Here is a 23,652-nt window from a genome sequence, read left to right on the forward strand (position 1 = left end):
CCTCGTATTCAGACGTGCCTTTCCATTTGCTGCCTTGTTTATTGCTCGCTTTCATCCCAAATGTGTTTTCCCTCCAACAACACCGTAAGAGACTGCCCAACATTTCATATACTTTCTCCCCACCCTCCATTCACTAGCACGGGGTCTACCAAATAGTAAGCTTGGTGGTGATAATATTAATAAATAACTACTAGTGACTGTGTCTGTTATGTACCAGGCATAATGTTAAGATCCTAACTCTGCTGTTTTATTCCGTTCTCTCAAGGACCCAAAGAGGTAAGTCTTAGGAACTTTATTTTACAAATGAGGAAACAGATGAAGTTACAGAGCATGCCTAAAGGCCCACAGCCGGCAGATGGAGAAACATGGCACTGAACTTAGCTAAGTATGACCCCAAAGCCTGTGTGCCCTCTCACTGAGTGGCTTGATGACACTTCTAGTCTAGCTGGGAGGTCACAAGGTAGAGGGGATGCAGGTTTGCCAAGTGGCTACAAGGATAGGAACCAGGAGCCTCTCAGGGGAGCTCTAAGCAGCTTTGATTCTTGACCTGGTGGCAGAAAGAACTGACAACCAGGGATGTTCACGGTGGAACAGGCCCCTCAGGAAGCGGTGAGCTGCTCGTCATATGAAGGAGGCATGACCTTTAAGAAGCCTCCAGTCTTGAGCACTTAAGGGTGAACGTGCTGACATTTCAGGGTAGATGTATGCTTGGAAAAAGTGCCCCCCAGAAGGGAAGGGGGGAAAAATAGTTTCAAACAGAGAAGGGGACAGACCCTAAGAGACTCTTAAATACAGAGAACAAACTGAGGGTCGATGAGAACAAACTGAGGGGGCAGGGGAGGGGGGCAAATGAGTGGTATGGATTGAGGAGGGCTCTTGTTGGGATGAGCACTGGTTGTTATATGTAAGCGATGAATCATGGGAATCTACTCCCGAAGCCAAGAGCACACTGTATACACCGTATGTTAGCTAACTTGACAATAAATTATACTTAAAAAAAAAAAAAGTGCCCCCCAAACACTTCAAAGAAAAGTAGTGAAACTAGCCAAAGAAAAAAGAATAAGAACACAGATTTCAGTGGGATGCGTGCTTCTGAGGATCCAAGGGGAAGGGGCAGAACAGTGGGAGTGATTTCAAGAGAGCAAACATTAAAAGTAGCAAGAACAACTTGCCCAGGCATGGGACAGGCGGGGGCAAGCTGATAAGCTCTGCGGAAAATGGCATAAGGAGCTGAATCACCACTGGGACAGACTCCTCCCTTTTTCTCCATCAACAGAGCACCCATCAGCAGCCTGGCATGAGACCAGCAGCTGTGGGGGGAATGCAGAACAGAGCAGGATAAGTAACAGTCTCTTCCCCTGGGAGATGCACAGTAGAATCCTCAGGGACAAGATAAAAAGCCAAGTGGCTAAAAAGGTTGGACACATTCAAGATTAAGCACTGAAAGCAAGATAAGGCCCTGCGAACCCAGCAGGGCAGACCCTGCCTTCCTCCACTCAGTACACAGGGAGGAGCAGGGCCAGATGCCTAAAGAGAATCACAAAGAAAGCACCAAAGACTGCAGGGAGCAGGAAAGCCAGAGCAAGGATCCAGGAGGAGTCATAAAGGGCGACTGGAAAAAGATGGTAAGAGGAATGTGCTCCTTTATTAGACGGAGAGAAAGCACAAGAGAAGAAAGCAGAGGTTGTGGATGTGTGTTTGTGCTTGGTTATGTATGGTATGCACCTACGTGGGCCTATCAACACACGCACGTGGAGGTGTGCATGTGGCAGACAGGTGTCTGTTCAGTGCCTCTGGATGGACCTGCCTGAGGCCATGTTGAGGGCGTGTACAACTGTGCTTTTGCATGGGTGTGAACCAGCCATCTGACCTCAGTTCTCTTGACCTCTGCCCCGTGTGGTCAGTCTGCCTTATACACGGGGACAAAATAACCAGACTGTAGATGAGAGAAAGACATGGTGGTCCCTGGGAGCCTGAGCCCCCCAAGAACAGCAGGCTCTCTCTGCACGTGCAGCTGCCTTCACCTCTCTGGGCCATAGTCTCCTTACCTGTAAAAACATCTCAGCAGAAGCTTTCAACCCAGGGCGCACAGCACAGACGCCACTGAAGTTTTGAAGTAATAAGAGATGCCCAGGACCCACCCTTGCACCAATGAATCCCAATCTCTAGAAGAGCCTTCTAGGGGCGCCTGGGTGGCTCGGTTAAGCATCTGACTCTTGATGTCAGCTCTGGTCATGATCTCATGGGTTCGGGAGTTTGAGCCCCACGTTGGGCTCTAATGCTGACAGTGCAGAGCCAGCTTGGGATTCTGTCTCTCCCTTACTCTTTGTCCCTCCCTCACTTTCTCCTCACTCTCTCTCTCAAAATAAATAAACTCAAAAACTTTTATTTAAAAAAAAAAAAAAAAAAAAAGAGCCTTCTAATAAAGTCCCTGCACAAGAGATTCAGAAACTGAGACTCAATAAAAATGACAAAGGGGCCCTGAGCTCCAGATTCCATTTCCTCCCCAGGAACTTGCTGGCAAGTTGGGAATGCAGTCATGATCTGATGGAGTCTCCCTGCATGGGAGGTTGGATTATCACACCCTAGCCAGCACTCCTCCGGAGAAAAGGCTGAAGTAAGGACTAAGGAAGACAGATCCCAAACACCAAAGACTCCTACCTGCAGGGCCCTGGAAGAACACTGACCAGATGAAACCGACAGGATAAACCAGCTCTGCACTAGAACAAACAGCCTAAAGGATGAGCACCAGACACTGGTCACAGTAGGAGATCCTGGGGAGGAGAGCTGAAGGGCCGAGGACAGTGGTCAGAAAGAAAGTACAGTTCTTGTATGTGCCTTTTGAATTTTGCATCATAGGGCTATATTAGCTACCTTTAAAAATCACAGGGAGAAAAAGGAATTGGCAGAGGCACAGGATCTGGATTAACCTGGCTGGATATGACCAGGATGTACACAATCTAGGTTTAGCTGACCAGCTGACCCCAAGCAGACAGTGTGGTGGCTGTCAAAATTAGCCTGACTTGCGACTTCACAGTGGACAGGGGGCACTCTCATTAAGCGGCGGGACCATCCCTCTATGATCTGTGAAGTTCACTCCCTGTCTGGCTCCCTGAGCTCTGGACCGAGCACCACATTCTGAGCAGTGTATGGACTGACCCCTAAAATACACCCTGAAAAGAGAAATTAGGATGGAGAAGGGTCAGGAACCTGGGGCAAGGGTGGAGAAAGAGATAGTGTTTGTCAGTCTAGGCAAGGCAAAGACTGGGTGGGGCACCATTGTCATCTCCAAGTATCTCCAACGGCAAAAGAGAAAAGCTGTCCTTCCTGAAGACGGCTTCAGTTTGGTGTCCATGAACACTATAGGGAGGTACTTTGGGGGCTAAGGAAAAACTTCCTAGCCTTTAGAGCAGTCTCACAGCAGAATGTAGTGAGCTCCTTGTCCTGGGACATACTTGACCTAGAGGTCAAGTCCTGTAGGACCATCTCTCCATCAGATGGTGCCAAAGGAATTCTTGCATCCACCAGGACACTAAACCTGGTGGACTCTGAGTCTGAGCCCACCCTGACTCAAGGAACACCCAAGTTCCTCGGGTACCAGTGCCAGGCCTTGTTGTGCAGGTTTTGTCCCTCAGGTGGTTATCCTGCTGTCACTCACCAGTGACACTGACCTAGAAGCAGTTGGGGCAGTGCCAGAGTAGCTTCCAATCCAGGGCTGCAGAGCATCTGATCAAAACCTGGGCCTGGAAGGGGGTTGGCAAGGCCAATAGTGCACCCTTCCACCCTTCTTAAGAAACCAACATTTACTGAGTGCAGCTATGCGGCTGGTCAGGGGCTACTGTGGGAGTGAACAAGACAGACAGGTCTTGGCCTGTATTCTAGGGAGGAGACAGAAAATCAACAAGAAAAAAATTAGAAGGGATGAATGTTATAGAGAGATGGACTGGAGGGGGCTCTATGGAGGGGACTCTATGGGGGGTTGGGAATCAAAGAAGGCTCTCTGAGGAGGTGACATTTAATCTGAGCCCTGAATGACATCACCTTGTCTTGGGCATCCGGTTGACGAACAGCACTTGTGGTGTTCAACCACAGGGGCATGAGTCTCTGTTTCAGCAGATGCCCAGCTGCTCTTTGCTATCCTTTTCTCCCTTAGTGTCAGAAGCCTTTCCCCCAGAAAGCAGCCCCAAGACACCGCAAATCCCACAGGGACATAGTTCTGAAAGAGTTGGGTGAGGGGCAAAACCAGTCTCTAGAGACAAATGAGCCTGGGGTCATATCCGTGAGATGCAGATAAAAGCAGTGCTCGCTTCATTGGGTCTTTGTGAGCAGTAAATGAGTAAACGCATTTAAAGCATCAAAGCGCCCAACACACAGTAAGCGCTCAGAAAGTGGCAACTACCTCAATAACCGTCAATAAATGTCAATACATGTCAAAAGTCTCTGGGTCTCTGGACTCAGAGGAGGCTGAGCCTCCCGGCGCCTCGGTTTCTCCCGACGTCCTTTCTGGCTGTGGCACTGCCTGCATTCAGGCTCTACAGGCTCACGATCTCCCGAGCCTCCCCACATCCCTGCGGCCTCGGCCAGCTTTACAGTCGATGAATCCAAGGCCGCGGGGTTGTGGGTGGTGGCAGCTGGAACCAGGTGCCTCGGGGGAGCCCACGCCCCGCCCTCCACACAGGATGGCCCCGCCCCAGTCCCCCTCCTAGCCGGGAGCGGGCCCGGCTTGCACGCTCCTTTAAGGCCGCCTGCGGGAAGAGAAGAGCGTGTTTCGCCCCCTCCGACGCCGCCGAGGTAGAGGCTTCACCTTTAAGGCGGCGCAGGGACTGCTGGGAAGGCCGGCGGGATGGAGGCGGCGGGACCGGCTCACGGCTGCCGGTCCGGGTGAAGCGGGGCGGGAGCCGGAACCTGAGCCGGAGCCCGGCGGGAGCGGGAGGCGCAGGTCTGCGCGGGCCGATCCGGCCGGGAGAGGGGCCTCTGGGTTGGCCTAGGGGTGGGGGCGTCGTGGGTGCGGCCTGTGGGAGAACAGGGCCGGTCTGCTGGGAGGGGGCGCGGTCCTGCGTGCCGGGGGCGGGAGTTCGACCTTTCCAGGAGGAGGGGTCCTCGGGGCGTTGCGCCGACCTATGGGGAAGGGTCATTGTGGGCGCGGCCCCGAGTGGAGAGACGACGTAGCAGCCGAGATCTCCAGCTCCTTTAGGGGGAGGGTCCCCCCCCCCCCCCCCCCCCCCCATGATCGGCCTGCCTGTTGAGGAAGGGGCCGCCCGGGCGGTTGGGACTGGATCTCCTGGAGGGACGGGGGTCTCCCATACGGGAGTGAGCCTGCACGATCCCCGTAGGACCGTCCTCCGGTGCTCCCTGTCCTGGCTAAGGGAGTCGCCGGGGCAGTCCCGAGTCTGGGCCGCCTAAACCGGCCTGAGCCCGTGGTCTGGACCGAATCCGGGTCCGGCCTCACCGCATTGCGTCTCCCGGGCCGAGACGACCTGGGCGCGCCCCCTGTAGGCCGAGCGCGGGCACGGTGCGGGCTGTCGGCTGGGGGACCCGGGCACCCTGGGGACCCAGGCGTCCGGGGACTGAAGGTGTTTACCTAATCCGGGGTGGACGGCGGTGTGGCCCCAGGCCCGGCACCCGCCTGCCCGCCTCCTCGCCTTCACAGGCGGCACAGCCATGGCTACGATGGTGCTTCCGCGGGAGGAGAAGCTGAGCCAGGATGAGATCGTGCTGGGCACCAAGGCCGTCATCCAAGGCCTGGAGACCCTGCGCGGGGAGCATCGTGCCCTTCTCGCTCCCTTGGTAGCACATGAAGCTGGCGAGGCAGAGCCCGGCTCACAGGAGCGCTGTGTTCTCCTGCGTCGCTCCCTAGAAGCCATCGAGCTGGGTCTGGGGGAGGCCCAGGTAGGCTGGTCTGGGATGCCGAGGTGGGAGGTCAAGGGAGGGATGGAGCCTGACAGAGGAAACCTGGCAGTGTAGGAACAGAATCTGAGCAGGGAACCATGTGGCCTCTGGAGCCCCATGGTAAGATTCCAGTAATATCTGTTGAACAAACAAATGGGCTTTGGAGACCCCAGCTGTGCCTTGCCTCAGGAGAGTCTGATCATCCTTTAGCCCCGACACAGAACCCTGTTCCTGGCTTCTCTGATGGGTAGCAGAGACTGAATGACATAAGAAAACAAAAAGGAAATCCTTAAGAACTGCCCCCGCCCCCATTCATTCTCTTATTTGTTCCTTCACAGGTAAGTTACCAAGTGCCTACTATGTGCCAGGCAATCTGTTATGTGCCAGACAGACAGCCCCAACAAGACAGACGGGTCCACTGGGGAGAGAGTCAGAAACACATATACATTTGTTACATATTGTGATAAGTTCTCCAAAGAAAAGAACAAGGTCTTGGATAGCTTATAGGAAGAGGTGTAATTTATTGGTCAGGCAAGACTTCTGAGGAAGTGACATTTAAACCACGACCTGGAGGAAGGAATGAACCAGCCTCCAGAAAAGGGAGGAAGACGAGAGGTTGCATGTGCAAAGGTCCTGAGGTAGGAAAGCTCTTGTAGTGGGAGAATTGAGAGAAGACCTGTCTAACTAGATCTTCATGGGGAAGGAGAGGGAGAGAAGAGGCCTGTGGAGAAGGCAGGGACCAGATCATGCTGCACCTTATTAGTTTGGGTTGTATTCTCAGGAAAGCAGGAAGCCTTTGGAGGGCTTTAGGAGTCAAGAGACACAGTCTGACTTAGATTTTGAAAGGTCCCTTCGGGGCACCTGGCTGGCTCGGTCATTAGAGCATGCGACTTGATCTCAGGTTTGTGGGTTCAAGTCCCACGTTGGGTATAGAGGTTACTTTTTTTTTTTTTTTTTTTTATTCAACGTTTATTTATTTTTGGGACAGAGAGAGACAGAGCATGAACAGGGGAGGGGCAGAGAGAGAGGGAGACACAGAATCGGAAACAGGCTCCAGGCTCTGAGCCATCAGCCCAGAGCCGGACGCGGGGCTCGAACTCACAGATCACGAGATCGTGACCTGGCTGAAGTCGGACGCTTAACCGACTGCGCCACCCAGGCGCCCCTAGAGGTTACTTTTTTAAAAATCTTTAAAAAATAAAAAAAAATGAGTAAAAATTCCCTTTGGCTGAGGTGTGGAGAATGAACTTTGGTGAGTCAAGGGTGGAGGCAGGTAGCAGGTAGTTAGGAAGGCACTGCTGGAATTCAAATGAGAAACAGTAGCTTGGACTAAGGGTGGCCACGAGGGAAGCGAGAGGACCAGTTCTCGATGTTCTGGAGGTGGGTCCAGCAGGACCTGGGGATGAAGTAAAGGAGAGGAAGGAGGGCAGAATAACTCCCAGATTTGTGGTTTGAGCAAGTGAAGGTGATGAGAGAGCCTAGGTGATCAGGGGTTCGGTTTTGGTCCTCTTATGTTGGGGCTGCCAGGACGAGGTGCAGACGGAGATATTCACGAGGCACTGGGGTACACAAGGAGTACACGCTTTCTCTGGGGGAAAGAGTCTTGGCCCCTTCAAATCTTGGCTGAGACACCGCCTGGTTCTATGCATCCTGGGCAGGTGGTAACATCTCGGTTTCCTTGTCTTTAAGGATCATGCCATCTGCTGTATATAGACTTGCAGGCTGTGAAGGGAATTTTTCAAAAAGCTAGTGGTTGTGAACACACCTGTCACTTATGCATTTTGCTAATGAATAGAAAGTGCAGGGTGCCAGACAGCTTGGTCCTCTGGCAGGACAGCCTGCTGGTCATTCTCTCCTTGGCCAGGTGGCTGCCAGGTACAGAGATAAACACACAGGGGTCCCCCTCCTGGTGTGCACAGGCCCCCACACAGATGGGTAAGAGGGTGGCACGGAGGGAGAGGAAAGTGCCTTCCTTTCCTGGGGCTGCAGAAACGACCCTGGCTGTGAAGGATGGAGAAAGAGTAGATCCTATGCAAGGCTCCCAGGCAGGAAGAGCCTAAATGCTCAGGAAAAGAGTCCTAGAGGTTGGAGAGAGGGGTAAGGACAGACGCTGAGGCCTCTGGGTCCCCTTCCCCTGTGGTTCCCAGACCATCTGAAGGCTTGGGACATGGACACCTCTCCTCTCTGGGAACTGCAAAAGGGCAAGGGCTTACCTTGGCAGAAGTCAGGATGGGGCCTTTCAGTGGCCCTTCAGCCATTTATCAGAGTTCTTAGGAAAGTGCTAGCCCTGGAGCAGGGGGCAGTGCTATAGCGGCTGTGGCCACAGGGCTTGAGTCCAAGCCCCAGGAGAGACAAAGGAAGAGAAAGGCTAAGTCAGAGAAAACGCAACACCCCAACAAGCCGTCTTCATGATAAACCCAGTGAGATGGGAACTGGTTCTTTGTTTTTTTGTTTTTTTTTTTTTAAGTTTATTTACTTATTTTGACAGAGCGAGAAAGCACGAGTGGGGGTGGGGCAGAGAGAGAGAGGAGAGAGCAAGGATCCCAAGCAGGCTCCACACCATCAGTACAGAGCCCGACGTGGGGTTCGAACCCCCGAGCCTCAAGCTCATGACCTAAACCGAAGTTGGACGCTTAACTGAGCCACCCAGGCACCTCGGGAGCTGGACTTTTAATGCAGAGGACTAGCTGGAGGCCCAGGAAAGTGGATGGACTATCTCAGAGTCCAGCAGAGCCGGCCTGGGAGCCCAGGGCTCCCCACCCCAGAAGGAAGGAACTGGGGGTCTCCAAATCTCCTGGGTTTAGGTCTTGGACGAGGGTCCGTTTGGGGCCTTGCGGGAACACTCCCTTGATGATCAGCCCTGTAGCTCCTCATAGGCAGGGCCAGGCCCCAGTACCCCGGGAGGCCCAGGCTGGGGGTGCACAAGGCTCTAACCCTCATCCTGGCTGGCCGGCACAGGTGATCCTGGCGCTGTCGAGCCACCTGGGGGCCGTGGAGTCAGAAAAGCAGAAGCTGCGGGCTCAGGTGCGGCGCCTGGTGCAGGAGAACCAGTGGCTGCGTGAGGAGCTGGCGGGAACACAGCAGAAGCTGCAGCGCAGCGAGCAGGCTGTGGCCCAGCTGGAGGAGGAGAAGCAGCATTTGCTGTTCATGAGCCAGATCCGCAAGCTGGATGAGGACACGTCCCCCAGTGTGAGCCCCTGCGGCCATCGGGCAGGGGGGCCTGGGAGGGGGAGGGGCAGCGTGGCTGGCTCTGACCCAGCCACTGACACTTGGGCTACCGTGCCCCGCCTTCCCTGACACTCGTTCTGTCCTCCTCCCCAGGAGGAGAAGGGGGACGTCCCCAAAGACTCTCTGGATGACCTGTTCCCCAACGAGGAGGAGCAGAGCCCAGGTGCAGAGGGACAGCTGGTTCTGGGGGCAGGGGGGAGGGAGGGCTGTGTAAACTCCTTGTCCTTGGGACCCAGAGGTCACCAGAAACAGGGACCAAAAGGCAACTGTGTTCTTTCCCGCCTCATTTCTGATCATCACATCCCAGCATGTTAGAGTTTTTAATTTTTTTTTTTTTTTTTTTGAGAGAAACAGAGCATGAGCGGGGGAGGGGCAGAGAGAAGGGGAGACGCAGAATCCGAAGCAGACTCAAACTCACGAAGCATAAGGTCATAACCTGAGCTGAAATCAAGAGTCGGACGATCAACACACTGAGCCCCCGAGCATGTTAGAGTTTAAAAGTGCTTTTCTCCCCCTACGCCTTGAGGAGCAGTTATCACAGTTCAGAGCTTTGGAGCTGCCTAGCCTAGGTTTCAGTCCTGCTCTGCTGCCGGTTGTTTCTTTCCCTCTGGGACCACAGGTTTCTTTCCCTCTCTAAGCCTCTGAGGGTTAACGGAGGATGTGTGCACAGTACTGAGCCCTGGGCCAGCGCTTACAGGTCAAGTGTCCCTTCTGTAGATGGGAGACTGAGGCTTGGAGGTTAGGCGGCTTGCTCTAGAACACATAGCTTGAGGCATTGCGGCCCGGATTCTACCCACTCTACAGATGGGGAAACTAAGGCAGAATAGTAAGTGACTAGCCCAGGGCCACATGTCAGGTAGGTCAAAGACATGGCTGGTGTGTGCCAGCTCAACCCAGTTGGTACATCTTATCTGCCCTTGGCCTCGCAGCCCCCAGCCCTGGAGGAGGGGATGTGGCTGCCCAGCACGGGGGCTATGAAATCCCAGCACGGCTCCGCACCCTGCACAACCTGGTGATTCAGTACGCCTCACAGGGCCGCTACGAGGTGGCCGTGCCACTCTGCAAGCAGGCGCTCGAGGACCTGGAGAAGACATCGGGCCACGACCACCCTGATGTTGCCACCATGCTGAACATCCTGGCTTTGGTCTATCGGTGAGGGCTCCTCTGGCCACAGTCGTCCATGGGAGTGCCTGCACACTTTCTGAAAGCTCCAGCCCTGGTCACAAACCCTTAGGCCCTGGTGACGGTCAGGACTCAGCTCCACTGGGCAGTTGGGCAGAGAGAAGGAGCATGTTTCCAGAGGGTGCGGAGTCCACAGGATGCCTAGGCCCCTGTGAACCTGGGCTACAGATGTGAATAAGGCTTAGTCCATTGGAGGAGAAAGACTTGAGCGTAAGTAGGGACCAGGGCAGCACATGAAGACCCTGAGGATACCAGGGAGTCAGCACTGCTTCTCCAGGCATTAAGGCTTAAGTAGGATCTTTGGTGAAAGATGAGTTGCCCAGAACATGAGAGTGTTGGAAACGTTTCCCCTGGCAGAAAGAGGAGTATGAGCAAAGGCCCTGAGGAACAGACAACAAGGTGCCCTGGGCACGAGGCAGTGGGGTGGGGGTGGGGTGGCAGATCTAGGGGAATCTGGCTCACACCCTGGCACTCTATGCCCTGGTGAATTGTGAGTGAACTGTCCAAAGTCCCCCGCCCCAATCTGCTGGCTGAACGGGTCTCCCGAAGCTCTGGGTCATAATCATGCCCACTCACCAGTAAATACGAGAGGAGTGACCATGGAGATCTGAGACCACTAGGGGGAGGGCCTTGGGCTGGAGGACAACCCTTACTTACCATGCTTCTACCTGCACCCAGGGACCAGAACAAGTACAAAGAGGCTGCCCACCTGCTCAACGATGCCCTGGCCATCCGTGAAAAGACACTGGGCAAGGACCATCCAGCTGTGAGTGAGGGCGGGGGTGGGGGAGCTGCCCCTGCCCCAGGCAGCGCCCTGGGTCTTTGACCTCCACTCTCCCGCCCACCAGGTGGCTGCAACGCTAAACAACCTAGCAGTTCTGTATGGCAAGCGGGGCAAGTACAAAGAGGCCGAGCCACTGTGCAAACGGGCATTAGAAATCCGGGAGAAGGTGAGAGCAGGCAGGGCTGGGCAGCTCAAGGCTGGCACGTGGGGGCCCAGGCCAGCCTTGAGCCCAGCCACTGGCTCCCACTCCCATCGCAGGTCCTGGGCAAGTTTCATCCAGATGTGGCCAAGCAGCTGAGCAACCTGGCCCTGCTGTGCCAGAACCAGGGCAAAGCTGAAGAGGTGGAATACTACTACCGGCGGGCGCTGGAGATCTATGCCACACGCCTCGGGCCTGATGACCCCAACGTGGCCAAAACCAAGAATAACCTGGTACCCTGGGCCACGAATGGGGTGGGAGGAAGGAAGGAAAAGGCTCGACTCCCTGCATTCTGCTCACCCTCTGGCCGCTTCCCTCCAGGCCTCCTGCTACCTGAAACAGGGCAAGTACCAGGACGCAGAGACCCTGTACAAGGAGATCCTCACCCGGGCTCATGAGAAGGAGTTCGGCTCTGTCAATGGTGAGTCTGTGACCACCCTGTGCCCCACCCCCCACTCACACAGCACAGGCCCCTCAGCCATCAGCATCCAGGGTAAATACCTCAGCTGGACAGGCCCTCGTGGGGTCCGGCTGGTCCCCAGCCATTTGTGTGCACGTGTGAACACACACACCCAACGCACACGGCCTCCTGGGTCGTGCTGGTACTACACGCAGCTTTTGCATACGCCGTGCCCTGGGCCCAAAGTCTTTTCCCCTCCCCTGCTGGGCAATTCCTGCCCCTCATGAGGCCCCACTCCAAATGTCCCCCCCCCCCCCCCGGGGAAGCCACCTTCTGGCCCCCCATGGTTGGTCATTTCCTGCCGTGTGATCCCTCAGCCTGGCGTATCATTTAGGCCTAGCACATGTCTCGGGCTGTGGGCTTGAGGTGTTTAAGGATCCGCTGCCCCCAACCCTCAATCGCAAGCCTCACAAGCATAGGCCTGTGCCCTGTCATCTCTTTGCTCCAGAAGAGGGTCAGTAATGTTCTCAGTCTGTTTCTTTGTTCACCCATTCATTCATTCATTCATTCATTCATTCATTCATTCATACATTCATTCATTCAACAAAGCCCAACCCTGATCCTTCCTGGGTACCCCTGACCTCCTCCCCAGACCCCAGTCCTATGTTTCAACCAGGAGAAGCCTATATGGGAGGCTGGTGACAGCCCCCTTTCTCCCCCCAGGGGACAACAAGCCCATCTGGATGCACGCAGAAGAACGGGAAGAGAGCAAGGTAGCTCTATGGGCAGGGCTGGGGTGGCCTGGGGAGGGAGGGTGAGGCTAGGGATGTGTAGAGGGGAGGGACTTCTGCCACCTCTGCTGACCATTCCTTCCCCCTAGGACAAGCGCCGGGACAGCACCCCCTATGGGGAATATGGCAGCTGGTACAAGGCCTGTAAAGTAGACAGGTGAGGACAGTGGGGCAGGGCTGGCAATAGAGCAGCTGGCAGGGAAACAGCATCCTGAGCGGGGGCCAAGTCCAGGCTCTGGACTCCATCCTGCTCACCCCCAGAACACACACCTCTTCTCTGTCACCTTGGCTTTCAAGAGGCTTTCTGTGTTGGCTTTCTGTGTCTGGGTCACAGGCCGCCTGTCCCAGAAAGGCTTTCTGTGTTGGGATGGCCGATTATCTTGCTCTTGGGTCTCCCGGCTTTTAGTCCTGGTGGCAGCATCCCACGTAGGGCTGGGCTTGGGGTGATTCCGAGCCAGGAGAGTCTAGCACAAGCACAGGGCTTGACACAGGAGGGGAGAGATCCTGGTTGGCTGGATGGCTCGTCAGGGCCCAATGTGGGCTGGATGGGCCTGGTTCCTGGGGAACGTGGAGTTTGAGACTATCCCGCTCTGCCATCCACAGCCCCACAGTCAACACTACCCTGCGCAGCTTGGGGGCCCTGTACCGGCGCCAGGGCAAGCTAGAAGCTGCACACACACTGGAGGACTGCGCCAGCCGAAGCCGCAAGCAGGTGAGGCCACAGGCCCGAGGGGTGGGGGCAGGGACCTGTGTGGCCCTGTGTGTTGCAGTCAGGATTCACGGCTCCATCCGATGCGCCCTGACTCTCCCTCAGGGTCTGGACCCTGCAAGCCAGACCAGGGTGGTGGAACTGCTGAAAGATAGCAGCGGTGGCCGGGGAGACCGGCGTGGCAGCCGGGACGTGACCGGGGGTGCTGGGGCTCGGCCTGAGTCTGAACTCGAGGAGGCAGGGCCTGCAGCCGAATGGAGCGGGGTGAGTCTAGGGGCTTGGGTGGGCCAGGAGGCTGTGTAGTCAGTGTGGCATAGAGACAAACATCTGCCCCACAGGATGGCAGTGGCTCCTTGCGGCGCAGTGGCTCCTTTGGGAAGCTCCGAGATGCCCTGAGGCGGAGCAGTGAGATGCTGGTGAAGAAGCTGCAGGGTGGTGGCCCGCAGGAGCCTCCTAATCCCAGGTGAGCCTCTGCCCCTGATCGCCCCCACTCCCCCCGCTGCCCACCCAGTGAGCCTCTCAGGAACCCACCCAATAACCCACCAACCCCAGAGGAGCTTCTGATCCACATGAACTCCCTTGTCTCTCTCAAGCTCCGCCACCCACCAGATCTGCTCCCTTCCCGTGAGCCTCCCTTTCCAGCCCCAACCTGACCCCTTCCCACGTCTCCCCCTCCCCCAGCCCACCCCATTCACTCTGGGCAAATCCAGGCATTCCTTTCCCCTCAGGATGAAGCGGGCTAGTTCTCTCAACTTCCTCAACAAGAGTGTGGAAGAGCCTGTCCAGGTATGGCTGGGTGGGTGTTTGGGCACCGGGTAGCTGAAGCCCAGGCCCCAGGGCCCAAAGGCTGCATGTCCTGTGTACTGGCCAAGCTTGCCAATCACGTCTACTTACCTAGCAACATTTCCAGCTCTGTGCCAGGCCCGGCTTTGGGCTGGACACAGGGAAGACAAATGAGGGAAACCCAGCTCCTGCCTGGGATGGATGTGCACGTGGCCAGGGCCAACACGGTAACCGCTGAGGTGGGCAGGAGTGCCAGAGCACCACGACATGGTCAGGGGCCCAGCTCAGGGCCTGTGGCTGATCAGGCCCCTTCTGCCGGGGAAGTACAGACTGGCAGCAGCAGGAAGCTGAGCCACCTGCCCCTTCTGCCCACAGCCTGGAGGCACAGGTTTCTCTGACAGCCGCACCCTCAGCTCCAGCTCCATGGACCTCTCCCGACGAAGCTCCCTCGTGGGCTAATCCTGAAGGGGCAGCCAGTTGCCAGAGCCTCCACCCGGCACTGTCCCCATCCCCAGCCCTTCGCATGGGCCTGCTGCTTGCCCCACGTGTCTTTCCCAAGGACCCCTGTCTTTTCTGTTCAATCTCAGGGTAACCTCCTCCCTTGTCATCTCAGCCCTAAGCCCTGGAGGCAGGGCCTGCCTGCTCCAGCTCTACCCCTTATTTATTCCATCCAGCAGGGCCCCCTCTTCTTTAGGTTCAGGGCCAGCGTGAGGGGCTGGCCAGGGTCTCCAAGGTAGAGACACAGCGGCCCGCCCTCCCCAGGCCCCGGAGACAAGAACACTGAGCACCTGCCGTCCCTTCAGCACTCCTGCCCTCCCCCCTGTCCCCCGCCCCCGGCCGTTGCTTCTGTATATAGAGAAATAAGTTATTGGCCGCGCCCCTCCCCTCAGTCCACGGTACTCCCCGGTTCTCCCCTCACCCTGTCCTCCTCTAGTGGTACCGCCCAGGCCTTAATCACCCCCATTCCGCGCGGTGGTATCTTCCAAGCTCTACATCTTGGGGGGCAGCGCCTCCCCAAAGGGTTCCCTGGGCCTTCTCGCGCTCCTCCTCGCCTCTGAGGGGCGCGTTGAGCCCCACCATCGCCCCGTGCCCCAGGACGGAGAGCCCTCCCCTTGCCCGTCCTCTCACCGCCGGGCCCTGCCCAGCATCCCGGCCTATGCACTGCCCCTCCCGCCCGGCCCCGCCCAGGCACGGCCTGACCCCGCCCCGGGCACCGCCCGTCGAGCCATCCTGCCACGCCTCATCCCACGCCTGCAGCTTCTCGCGAGGGGCAGTGATGACCCCCTGTGGCAGGAGGGGCTGTCCCTGTTGGGGGTGAGGCGGTCGCTTTCTATTTTCAAATGTTGCTGTAGAAATAAAGACCGTTTGAATCTGAGCCGGGCTTGTTTTGGAGCGGAGGCCGAGGTCTCCTAGCGTCTCTAGATTGGGGGTGAGGGCGGGAGAGGCTGCGAGCGAGCGAGCGAGCGTTTGTGTGTGTCTCTCACGTCCGGTCCCGTGCAGCCGAAGCCCAGATATTTTGCTCCTATCCCGGATTTGTTAGGGGGCCTCGCAAGTTCAGGGTTTTTTCTAACAATCTGCATCTCTGAGGTTCTAGAGACAGCGGTCTTTGAACTCTTCCCCTTACAAGGCTGTTTCACCTTGAGCGACTTACCGAGAGTCGACTTTTCCATCTATAAAACGTGGGTGACGACACCCTCCCGGGGCAGCATCTGAATTAACAGTACCAGCACACCAAGAACCCCAAATAAATGAACTTCTAATGCTAACAGCTCCGGGAGCTGAGAGGGTAGGGATGGCCACCTCTGCCAGGCAGACACGAAACGTGTCAACCCCAGCCCTAAATTGAGCTTTCCTGGTGGGGACACAGCCAGGCTCCTGGGCGCTTGCATCAAGCCCAGTTACGGCTACGGGGAACGAACTACAAGCCCCAGAAGGCATCGCGCGGCGATGATGGGGCGTGAGCTAGGAGACACAACCTCGGGTTTACGCCTGCGCAGCGGGGGTGAGTTGGGAAAAGCAAGGAGACTACAAGTTCCGAGAAGCAACGCAGCAAGACCCAAGTCAGGAATGTTTGCGCCTGCGCGTCGCGGGCGGGGCCTGTGGGGCGGAGCGGCCACCATCTTGGAACGGGAGGCGGAGCAGAGCTGACTGGGAGCGACCGAGCGGGCCACCGCCGCCGCCATGAACCCCGAATAGTGAGTGAGCCCCGCCCGCGCCGTCCGGCGCAGCCTCGATCCCGAGTACGGGGCTGTACGCTTACCGGGGTTGTCCGGCCTGGGTCAGGACTGCGCTGCGCCCCCACATCCGGGTCCCTCTTCCGCTGACCCCCCCCCCCCACATCCGGGTCCTGCCCCTCCCCCCGGGGGCCCCCGGACCCCGGCTCGGCACCCCGAGTTCTTGCACCCGGCGCCCAGACACTGCGACCCCGAGGGGCACTACTTGGAGTCCGAAGCACCGGCCCCTACCAGGCCTTATCGGTCAGGTGACCCTGCAGCCTCGGTCTCTCCCGGCCTCAGTTTCCCCACCTGCTGCTTGAGAGAGTGGCGGTCTGGGTGCTGACGACTGTCCCGGCGTTTTGGAGCGGGTCCAGACTCGGGCGCCCTTTAGGTCAGACAGTCAGCCTTTCTGTTCTTCCCGTTCTCCCGGAATCCTGTTTCAGGGGCTGGTCAGGCGCGGGAAGCCTCGAGGCACCGCGCTGGGTCGCTCTCCCGTGGGTCCTCCCCTCCGGGACCGCCGCTTTACCCCTTGCCTGGGTCTAGCCGTCCTGCCGCTCCTGGAGGCCAGTCCCTTCCCGCCCTCTCCTCACCTTTGCGCAGGCCCCCAGCGCCATCGTCACACCCCTTCCCTTCCCCGTCACGCTGCCGGTGAAGTTTAGATGAATGTGGCATTTGTTTCTCCCTTCCAGTGGGATTCTCTGTACCTCAGACTCTCCTCACTTCTTGGTCACTCCCCCTGCGGGTAGGTGGCCCACATCTCTGTCCCGGACTTCTCATTGACAGATTTCCCCAAGTGTCAGTTACCTTCTTCCTCTTCCGCCACTTCCTTTTTCTCCTCCAGATCCAGGCCTCAGATTTCCTTGGGGAAGGGTGAAGCTCTGAGCTGGCTTATCAGGGACACAGAAGGGAACCAGCAGGCTCTCACAGAGACTTTGGAGTCTGAACCTGGTTTCCAGTCTTAAAGTTAACAGCTGTGTAACTTAGGGCAAGTCACACTTCCCTCTTCTGACCTCTGGTTTCCTCATTAGTTGGGAATAACACCGTCCGCTTCACAGGGCTGTTGTGAGGCTTAAACGAGATGATGTGTCTGAAGTGTTGCTTCAGGGCCAGGCACGCTTAGGAACTCCGTGCGTTTTAACTGCTCTCGTTGCTACTTGTTGACCACCTCTTCTTACCAGGCTCCTGACATAGAGGTTCACTTAAGTTCTAGGCCGGGCCCTAGCTTCCACCTCTGGGGCCTCCCCTGCCAAGCCAGGTGGGCCCCAGGGAAGTGTGGGGGATTCCCTAGATGGTCCCTACTGGCCGCGAGACCATGGAGCCTGTCAGGAGTCAGGATAGGATGTCCAGCTTTTTCCCCTGATGACTGTGATCCCTGGCGAGTCATGTTTCTCTCCGTGCCTCAGTTTCCTTCCCTGTAAGGTGGGAATTTAGACAGTCCTTTGGGCCAGCTGTAATATGGGCGGTGGTCCGCCCTCCCCTGCCCAGGACTTGTGGGAAGATCTTGTGAGCACCTTAATGCTCTAAACCAAGGCAAGCCTCACGGCATGGGAGAGTGTCGTAGTTGTGATTGCAGGATGGCGGGGCGGGTGGGCTCTTTGCCTTCCTTCACGTCTTCCCATCCTTTCTTGCCAGTGACTACCTGTTTAAGCTGCTTCTGATTGGTGATTCGGGCGTGGGCAAGTCATGCCTGCTTCTGCGGTTTGCTGTGAGTAAGAAGCCTCCCATACCGTCCATCTGGGGTCCTGGCTGGTGGCAGGAGGGAGAGGGGACAGCCCAGAGCCCAGTAGTTGCAAGACCTTAGACCCCCAGGATGAAAGACACAGGGCTGGCAGGTTGGGGTGCTGAGAGTGGGGGCTTGGCAGTTACAAGCTCAGCTGGGGGCAGAGACCTGGAGGGAGGTTTTCCAGATGGGCCCTGGCCCTGTTCACCCAGGCCATTTCACTGATCCCCACTTTTCCAGGATGACACATACACAGAGAGCTACATCAGCACTATCGGGGTGGACTTCAAGATCCGAACCATTGAGCTGGATGGCAAAACCATCAAACTTCAGATCGTGAGTGTTGCTCTTCCCAGTCCCTGGTGCAGGGGCAGCCGCCTTGGGACGGGGTTCTCGGCACGTAGCCCAGAGCTGACCTGTCCTTCCCTTCTCTCCTACTTTCTTTCAGTGGGACACAGCTGGTCAGGAGCGGTTCCGGACCATCACTTCCAGCTACTACCGGGGGGCTCATGGCATCATTGTGGTGTACGATGTCACCGACCAGGTAGGTACTCCTGGGGCCACATTCCCGGCTTTGCCTCCTCAGTTTTGGATCTTTGTTCTTTTTTTTTTTTTTTTTTTTTTTCCTTCTTTTTTTTCCCCAAAGGTCTTATTTTTTTAAGTAATCTCCACACCCAATTTGGGGGTCAAATTCACAACCCCGAGATCAACAGTCGCATGTTCTGACTGAACCAGTCAGGTGCCCCCGGTCTTTGGTTCTTGTTTCTTTTTACTCTTCCCATCCTCTCTTCCGGATGCTGCCTGAAAAGGAGACTCATGTACTCGGACTCATTTCACAAGGTGGGAAGCAGCCGCAGAAGTGCATCCTCCTGAGGCCCTGCTGCAGGGTGTTGCAGAACCAGGCCTCACAACTCTTGGCCAAACTTGCCACCTTATTCTAGAGTCGGGGCACCTGTGTTTTGTAGGGGTTTGGTCAGCTGATCAGCTGCCTTGCTGGGCCCATGGCTTCCTGTGTGGAGATCCTGTGGAGAAGCGATCGGAGGGCTTTAGAGAAGGAGGTGGGGGAGCCCTGCACTCGGGGCGCGTTGTGAGCCAAGGTAGAAGCCCAGTGTCTGCTGTGGCAGCATTAGTCATGTGTCACTGGCAGCAGTGGTGGCATTAGAACCTGAAACAGTCCCACCGTACCTTATAGTTGTTAGAGAACCTGCCACAGCCTCATGACACTCTAAAGGGGTCTGCATTAGGTTCCCACTTTACAGATGAGGAAACGGGTCAGAATGGTGAGGAGACTTGCCTGGGGCCACGCAGTTCATTAAGTGACAGACAGAAAACCCGATTCTGCCGCCTTTGTTCTTTCAACTAAACCTTGTTGCTTAGTGGGGGGGCCTGGTCCTGGGCACATGGAGATGCTTATATCAGCCCTGGGCCTGGAGGAGTTCCCGCTCTGAAGGGCAGCTGGGCCCTTGGGCTCACTGGGAACTCATGATGTCTTTTGGACAACAGGCTGTGGGTGAACTGTGCTCTACTCAGACGGAGGTCGCCAAGGACCTCTAGCTGCCAAGTCCCATGACCTCATTTCAGTTCTTGCCCTGATTGACCTTTCATGGCTTTTACCTTCATTCTCTTCCCTCTCCTTGGAAAGTTTACTATCTCCAGCTCTCCTACCTTTTGCTGCATTAGATTCTCTTTTGAGTGAATTTTTACAGGTTTGCTTTGTACTACCACGTCCTGCCCCCATCCTCATCTTGTGTTTCTTGACTCTCCCTGCATGGGTCTGGCCGCTTTGTGGTTTGGTTCCTGTCTTATGTTCTGTGAGTGCTGTGCAGACAGCTATCACTGTGGGTCTTTTCTTCTGTGTTCTACCTTGCTGGCACTTTGTCCAGTGAACTGAGTGCTGGGGTCCCTGTTTTCTGGCTGAGATACGCTTAGGGAGGTGTTAGGTGACTTGCCCATGGTCTCATAGCCAGAAAGGGCAAAGCCAGTGTTTGAACCAGGGTTCTTGACTTCCAAGCCAACCCTTCCCTTCCCCTAGCCAACCTCTCAGCTCCGGATCATCTTCAGAACTCAGTGTATCCAGCACTGCCCTCACTGTCCCTCCCCGTGCTATCTCCCACAGCCCCATCTTTGCAACAGAGTTCCTGTTGGTCTGACCAGAAAACTCTTCCTTCCCCCAGTTCTCTTGTCTGTCTTCTTTCTCAGGTCCATTCCCTTGTAATAATAGCAGTGATGAGGATAATAGCAGCTCCTGCTAATTAAGCACTTGTCATGAGACAGGCCTGCATTCATTATCTCATGTTCACAACAGCCCCATCGGGAGATACTGTTTTATAGAAGTGAGGAAGTTGAAGCTCAGAGAGGTCAGGTGACAAATCTAGGGTCTCACAGTAAATATTTGGCAGAGCTGGGGACTTAACCCAGGATGGTCTTGACTCTGAATTCTGCACTCTTCCTTGCCTCACTCCTTGGCTCAGGGCGCACATTTCTTCCCTAGAATATTCCAGCCACCTCCCAGTTGGTCTCCCATCTTCTCACCAGGCTGAACTGGCCCCTACACTCCTACCTGGACTGTCTTCCCAGAACACAGGTGTGCTTCTGCTGCTCCCTTCCTGAGAAAACTCTCGTGGGCTCCTGGTTGTCTAGATTCAGCCAAGCTAAGACCTTCCATCTTCTGGCCTGCCTCCTTTCCCCTTCCTTCTGTGCCCAGGGCCTGTAGCCAGCAACCTTCAGCTTCCCCCTGCTCTCCAAAGGCACTGCGCCCTCTCACCCCCCTACCCCATTCCTTGACCTGGTGTGTGTCATCTCCTCCCCTCGTACCTTTCCCATTGCTCCACTTGCTTCCACACAAGGCCAGTTTGTACCTTCGGACGTAGGTCAGCTGCAGTCTCTCTGGGCAGAAGCAGTCCTAGGGCTGCAGCGGCTCCTGCCTTCCATCCCTACAGCCAGCGCTCCTTACCCTGTCTTGCCATCGTGTGTGTCCTGCTCTAGTCCTCCACTGTCTCCTGAGTGCCTTAGGGTAGGACCTAGGTATGTGTCCCATCCTTGTCCACAGGGCCCCAGCCTAGGACACGCAGGAGGTGTAAGTTCGAATCCAGTGGGATATCCCCCCACGTTCTGATTCCTAAGAGGGGAAAGTGGCTCTGGCTCACGCATGTTCCTGAAAGATCTGTCTTTGTCTGTTAGCCAGGGGTAGGGGGAAGGGAGTGGCCAGCTGTTGGGAAGGCTGGCCTGAGTGAGGAGGCTGTTGGTGCCAGAAGCAGAATGCATGTCTGGCCTTGTTCCCGGGTATGTGTCTCTCTCAATAGGCCAGGGTCTCCTTTGCGAGGACCCTCCACCTACCATTGGGCTGTAAGACTTCAGACCTTACAGGGATTTTAAGGCCACCATGGGAACTTTGCTAACCTGTTCCCCTCCATTTCCGTCTCCTCTCTGGTCTCTCTTTTGTTATTTGCTCCCTGCGGGTTTTCAACCTTTTCTGTGTCTCAGGGAGAGACCAACAGCATGAAGCAGAGCTGGCTGGCCCTTAGGCCTGGGCTGTTTTATGTACTGGGGCTGTTAGCACATAGCTGGTGCCAGGCTTGGCTTTGGGGGTCTCAGACGGAGGGCATCAGAGAGGACACCTAAACCTGGAGGAGAAAGCTTCTTCTGTCTGGTTCCCTGAGCTCTCAGGGCTCCTGCCTCTCTCAGGAGCCCAGGGAAGCCCCCTTTAACAGCCCTGGTTCTTCTGGCCTTGGGTAGGGATGGGAGTTGAGAGCAAAATAACTTCTGATTCTGGCTCCTCTAGGAATCCTACGCCAATGTGAAGCAGTGGCTACAGGAAATTGACCGCTATGCCAGTGAGAACGTCAATAAGCTCCTGGTGGGCAACAAGAGCGACCTCACCACCAAGAAAGTGGTGGATAACACCACAGCCAAGGTGAGCGGGGCCTGGGTCAGGCCGCCCAGGATGGGCTGGTGTCTGCTGCCTCTCACCCCTCCTTCCCCTCCTCTTCTCTCTTCTCCCCTTGTCAGGAGTTTGCAGACTCTCTGGGCATCCCCTTCCTGGAGACGAGTGCCAAGAACGCTACCAATGTCGAGCAGGCATTCATGACCATGGCTGCTGAGATCAAAAAGCGGATGGGGCCTGGGGCAGCCTCAGGGGGTGAGCGGCCCAACCTCAAGATTGACAGCACCCCCGTGAAGCCGGCTGGTGGTGGCTGTTGCTAGGAGGGGCACATGGGGTGGGACAGGAGGGGGCACCTTCTCCAGATGATGCCCCTGGAGGGGACAGGAGGTGCCTCCCTGTCCTGGGGCATTTGAGTCTGTGGCTTTGGGGTGTCCTGGGCTCCCCATCTCCCTCTGGCCCATCTGCCTGCTGCCCTGAGCCCCGGTTTTGTCAAGGCCCCCAAGGGAGGACACCCAGGACCTTTGGCTGGGGTGGGGATGTGGGCTTGCTCTGCTGCTGCCTCTAGGTAACTTTAAAAGGTACCCCACCACACACCTTTCTTTGGGATGAGGGCTCCTCTGTTCCCCTCCCTTGCCCCCCATGTATGCTGCAGTGGGTTTCTCTCCTTACCCTTTTTCCTTCCCACCCCACCCCACCCCCCCTTCCCCAAGAGCTGAGAGCCTCCCTGGCCGCTGCAGTCCCTGTCAGCAGTCAGCACCCAGGGCCAGGAATGGGACCAGGGGATCCAGGACCCAGGATCCAGGGCCCTGGGCTGGACCTCAGGAAGGGCATGGGGGCCACAGGGGCCCAGCAGCCCACCCTTTCTTCCCTGCCTCCCCTCCCCGCCCCTTCCACACTTCACAGCTCGAGCCGTCCAGCTGCGGTGGGGTCTGAGCACATCTAGAGCAGGTGGGCGGGCAGCCATGCTGGGCCTGTGTCTTGGGCCCAGAGGGAGCCTGCTCCTGCCACCCCCTGCCCTGCCAGAGCCAGGTCCATGTGCTGCCTGCCCACCGTGCCCCTTTGTCCCCAAGGCAGGCAGAGGCGGAAGGCCCACCGTGCCAGAGGCCGGGCGCCAGCCTTAACCCTCACTCTGCCAGCACCTCCCTGTCCCTGAGGCAGCACATCTGGCTTATTCTCCCCCTTCTGTTCTTGGAAACCTATGAGGGCAGGTCCTCATACCCTGGTGCTGCTTCTCCTCTGGGGAATGTGGGTGCAAACCCAGGGTTGAGGGCGTCCCCATTCCCGCCCCCCCCCCCCCCCCCCACCCACCGGGATCCTAGCCCCCTGCCCTCTGGCACAGCTTCTTCCTGCAGAAAAACAAACCTTTGGTCTCTACCTGAGAAGCCATGTCCCTTGTGCTGTCTCTCGCCTGTCCCATCTGTGCCCTGCCCTCCAGCTTGTATTTAAGTCCCTGGGGTGCCCCCCACTCCCAGGTTCCCCTCTGGTGTCATGTCAGGCATTTTGCAAGGAAAAGCCACTTGGGGAAAGACAGAAAGGACAAAAAATAAATAAATTTCCACTGGCCCTCCGGTGAGCCGAGGGTTTTTGCAAGGAAGTTGTGGTGGTTGAGTGTGGTCTGTGGCGGGAGCTGTCTTGGGGTGGGGAAATGGAGCTGGGGCCCTGGGCTTGGCTGGCAGTACAGGGGTCCTGGCTTGGGCTGTGTGTCCTAGGGTTGCAATTGAAAGCCCTTGACCCACTTCCTAAAGCCAGGAGGGCTGCCTGCTTTTGCTTCTGTGGTGTGTCCCTACGGGCCCAGCACGGTTCCGGCTGCAAGGGAGGCAGGCGGACATGGGCGAGTACCTGGTGAGCCGCCGCCAACACCCACACAG

The 23,652-nt window shown here is 56.7% G+C and overlaps 2 protein-coding genes and 1 long non-coding RNA gene across 5 annotated transcripts; all 3 read left to right on the forward strand.

Annotated features, from left to right (window-relative positions):
• The first annotated feature begins 4,734 nt into the window (after positions 1-4,734).
• Positions 4,735-15,340, forward strand: KLC2 (kinesin light chain 2). 3 transcript variants are annotated; one of them, XM_045486839.1, is made up of 16 exons: positions 4,735-4,791; positions 5,651-5,889; positions 8,848-9,078; positions 9,211-9,280; positions 10,047-10,269; positions 10,978-11,065; positions 11,148-11,249; positions 11,342-11,515; positions 11,604-11,703; positions 12,406-12,455; positions 12,563-12,630; positions 13,077-13,185; positions 13,288-13,446; positions 13,521-13,645; positions 13,911-13,968; positions 14,341-15,340. In XM_045486839.1, the coding sequence occupies exons 2-16, from the start codon at positions 5,662-5,664 to the stop codon at positions 14,422-14,424; spliced, it is 1,869 nt and encodes a 622-aa protein (XP_045342795.1). In that variant the 5' UTR covers positions 4,735-4,791; positions 5,651-5,661; the 3' UTR covers positions 14,425-15,340. The 3 variants fall into 3 exon arrangements, with proteins under 3 accessions (XP_045342795.1, XP_045342794.1, XP_045342793.1); XM_045486838.1 differs by lacking the exon at positions 4,735-4,791 and adding an exon at positions 4,809-4,939 and having other exon boundaries at positions 5,614-5,889; XM_045486837.1 differs by lacking the exon at positions 4,735-4,791 and adding an exon at positions 4,811-4,939.
• A 668-nt stretch (positions 15,341-16,008) lies between these two features.
• RAB1B (RAB1B, member RAS oncogene family) lies at positions 16,009-23,378 on the forward strand. Its single transcript, XM_045486847.1, has 6 exons — positions 16,009-16,160; positions 17,814-17,886; positions 18,142-18,237; positions 18,350-18,445; positions 21,683-21,814; positions 21,910-23,378. The coding sequence occupies exons 1-6, from the start codon at positions 16,147-16,149 to the stop codon at positions 22,102-22,104; spliced, it is 606 nt and encodes a 201-aa protein (XP_045342803.1). The 5' UTR covers positions 16,009-16,146; the 3' UTR covers positions 22,105-23,378.
• Positions 16,214-17,807, forward strand: LOC123602337. Its single transcript, XR_006714447.1, has 3 exons — positions 16,214-16,572; positions 16,871-16,923; positions 17,023-17,807. It is a non-coding gene; the product is annotated as an uncharacterized LOC123602337 (long non-coding RNA).
• Positions 23,379-23,652: the final 274 nt, after the last annotated feature.

Source organism: Leopardus geoffroyi, chromosome D1 (genome assembly GCF_018350155.1).
Source record: "Leopardus geoffroyi isolate Oge1 chromosome D1, O.geoffroyi_Oge1_pat1.0, whole genome shotgun sequence".
Lineage (NCBI taxonomy): Eukaryota > Metazoa > Chordata > Mammalia > Carnivora > Felidae > Leopardus > Leopardus geoffroyi.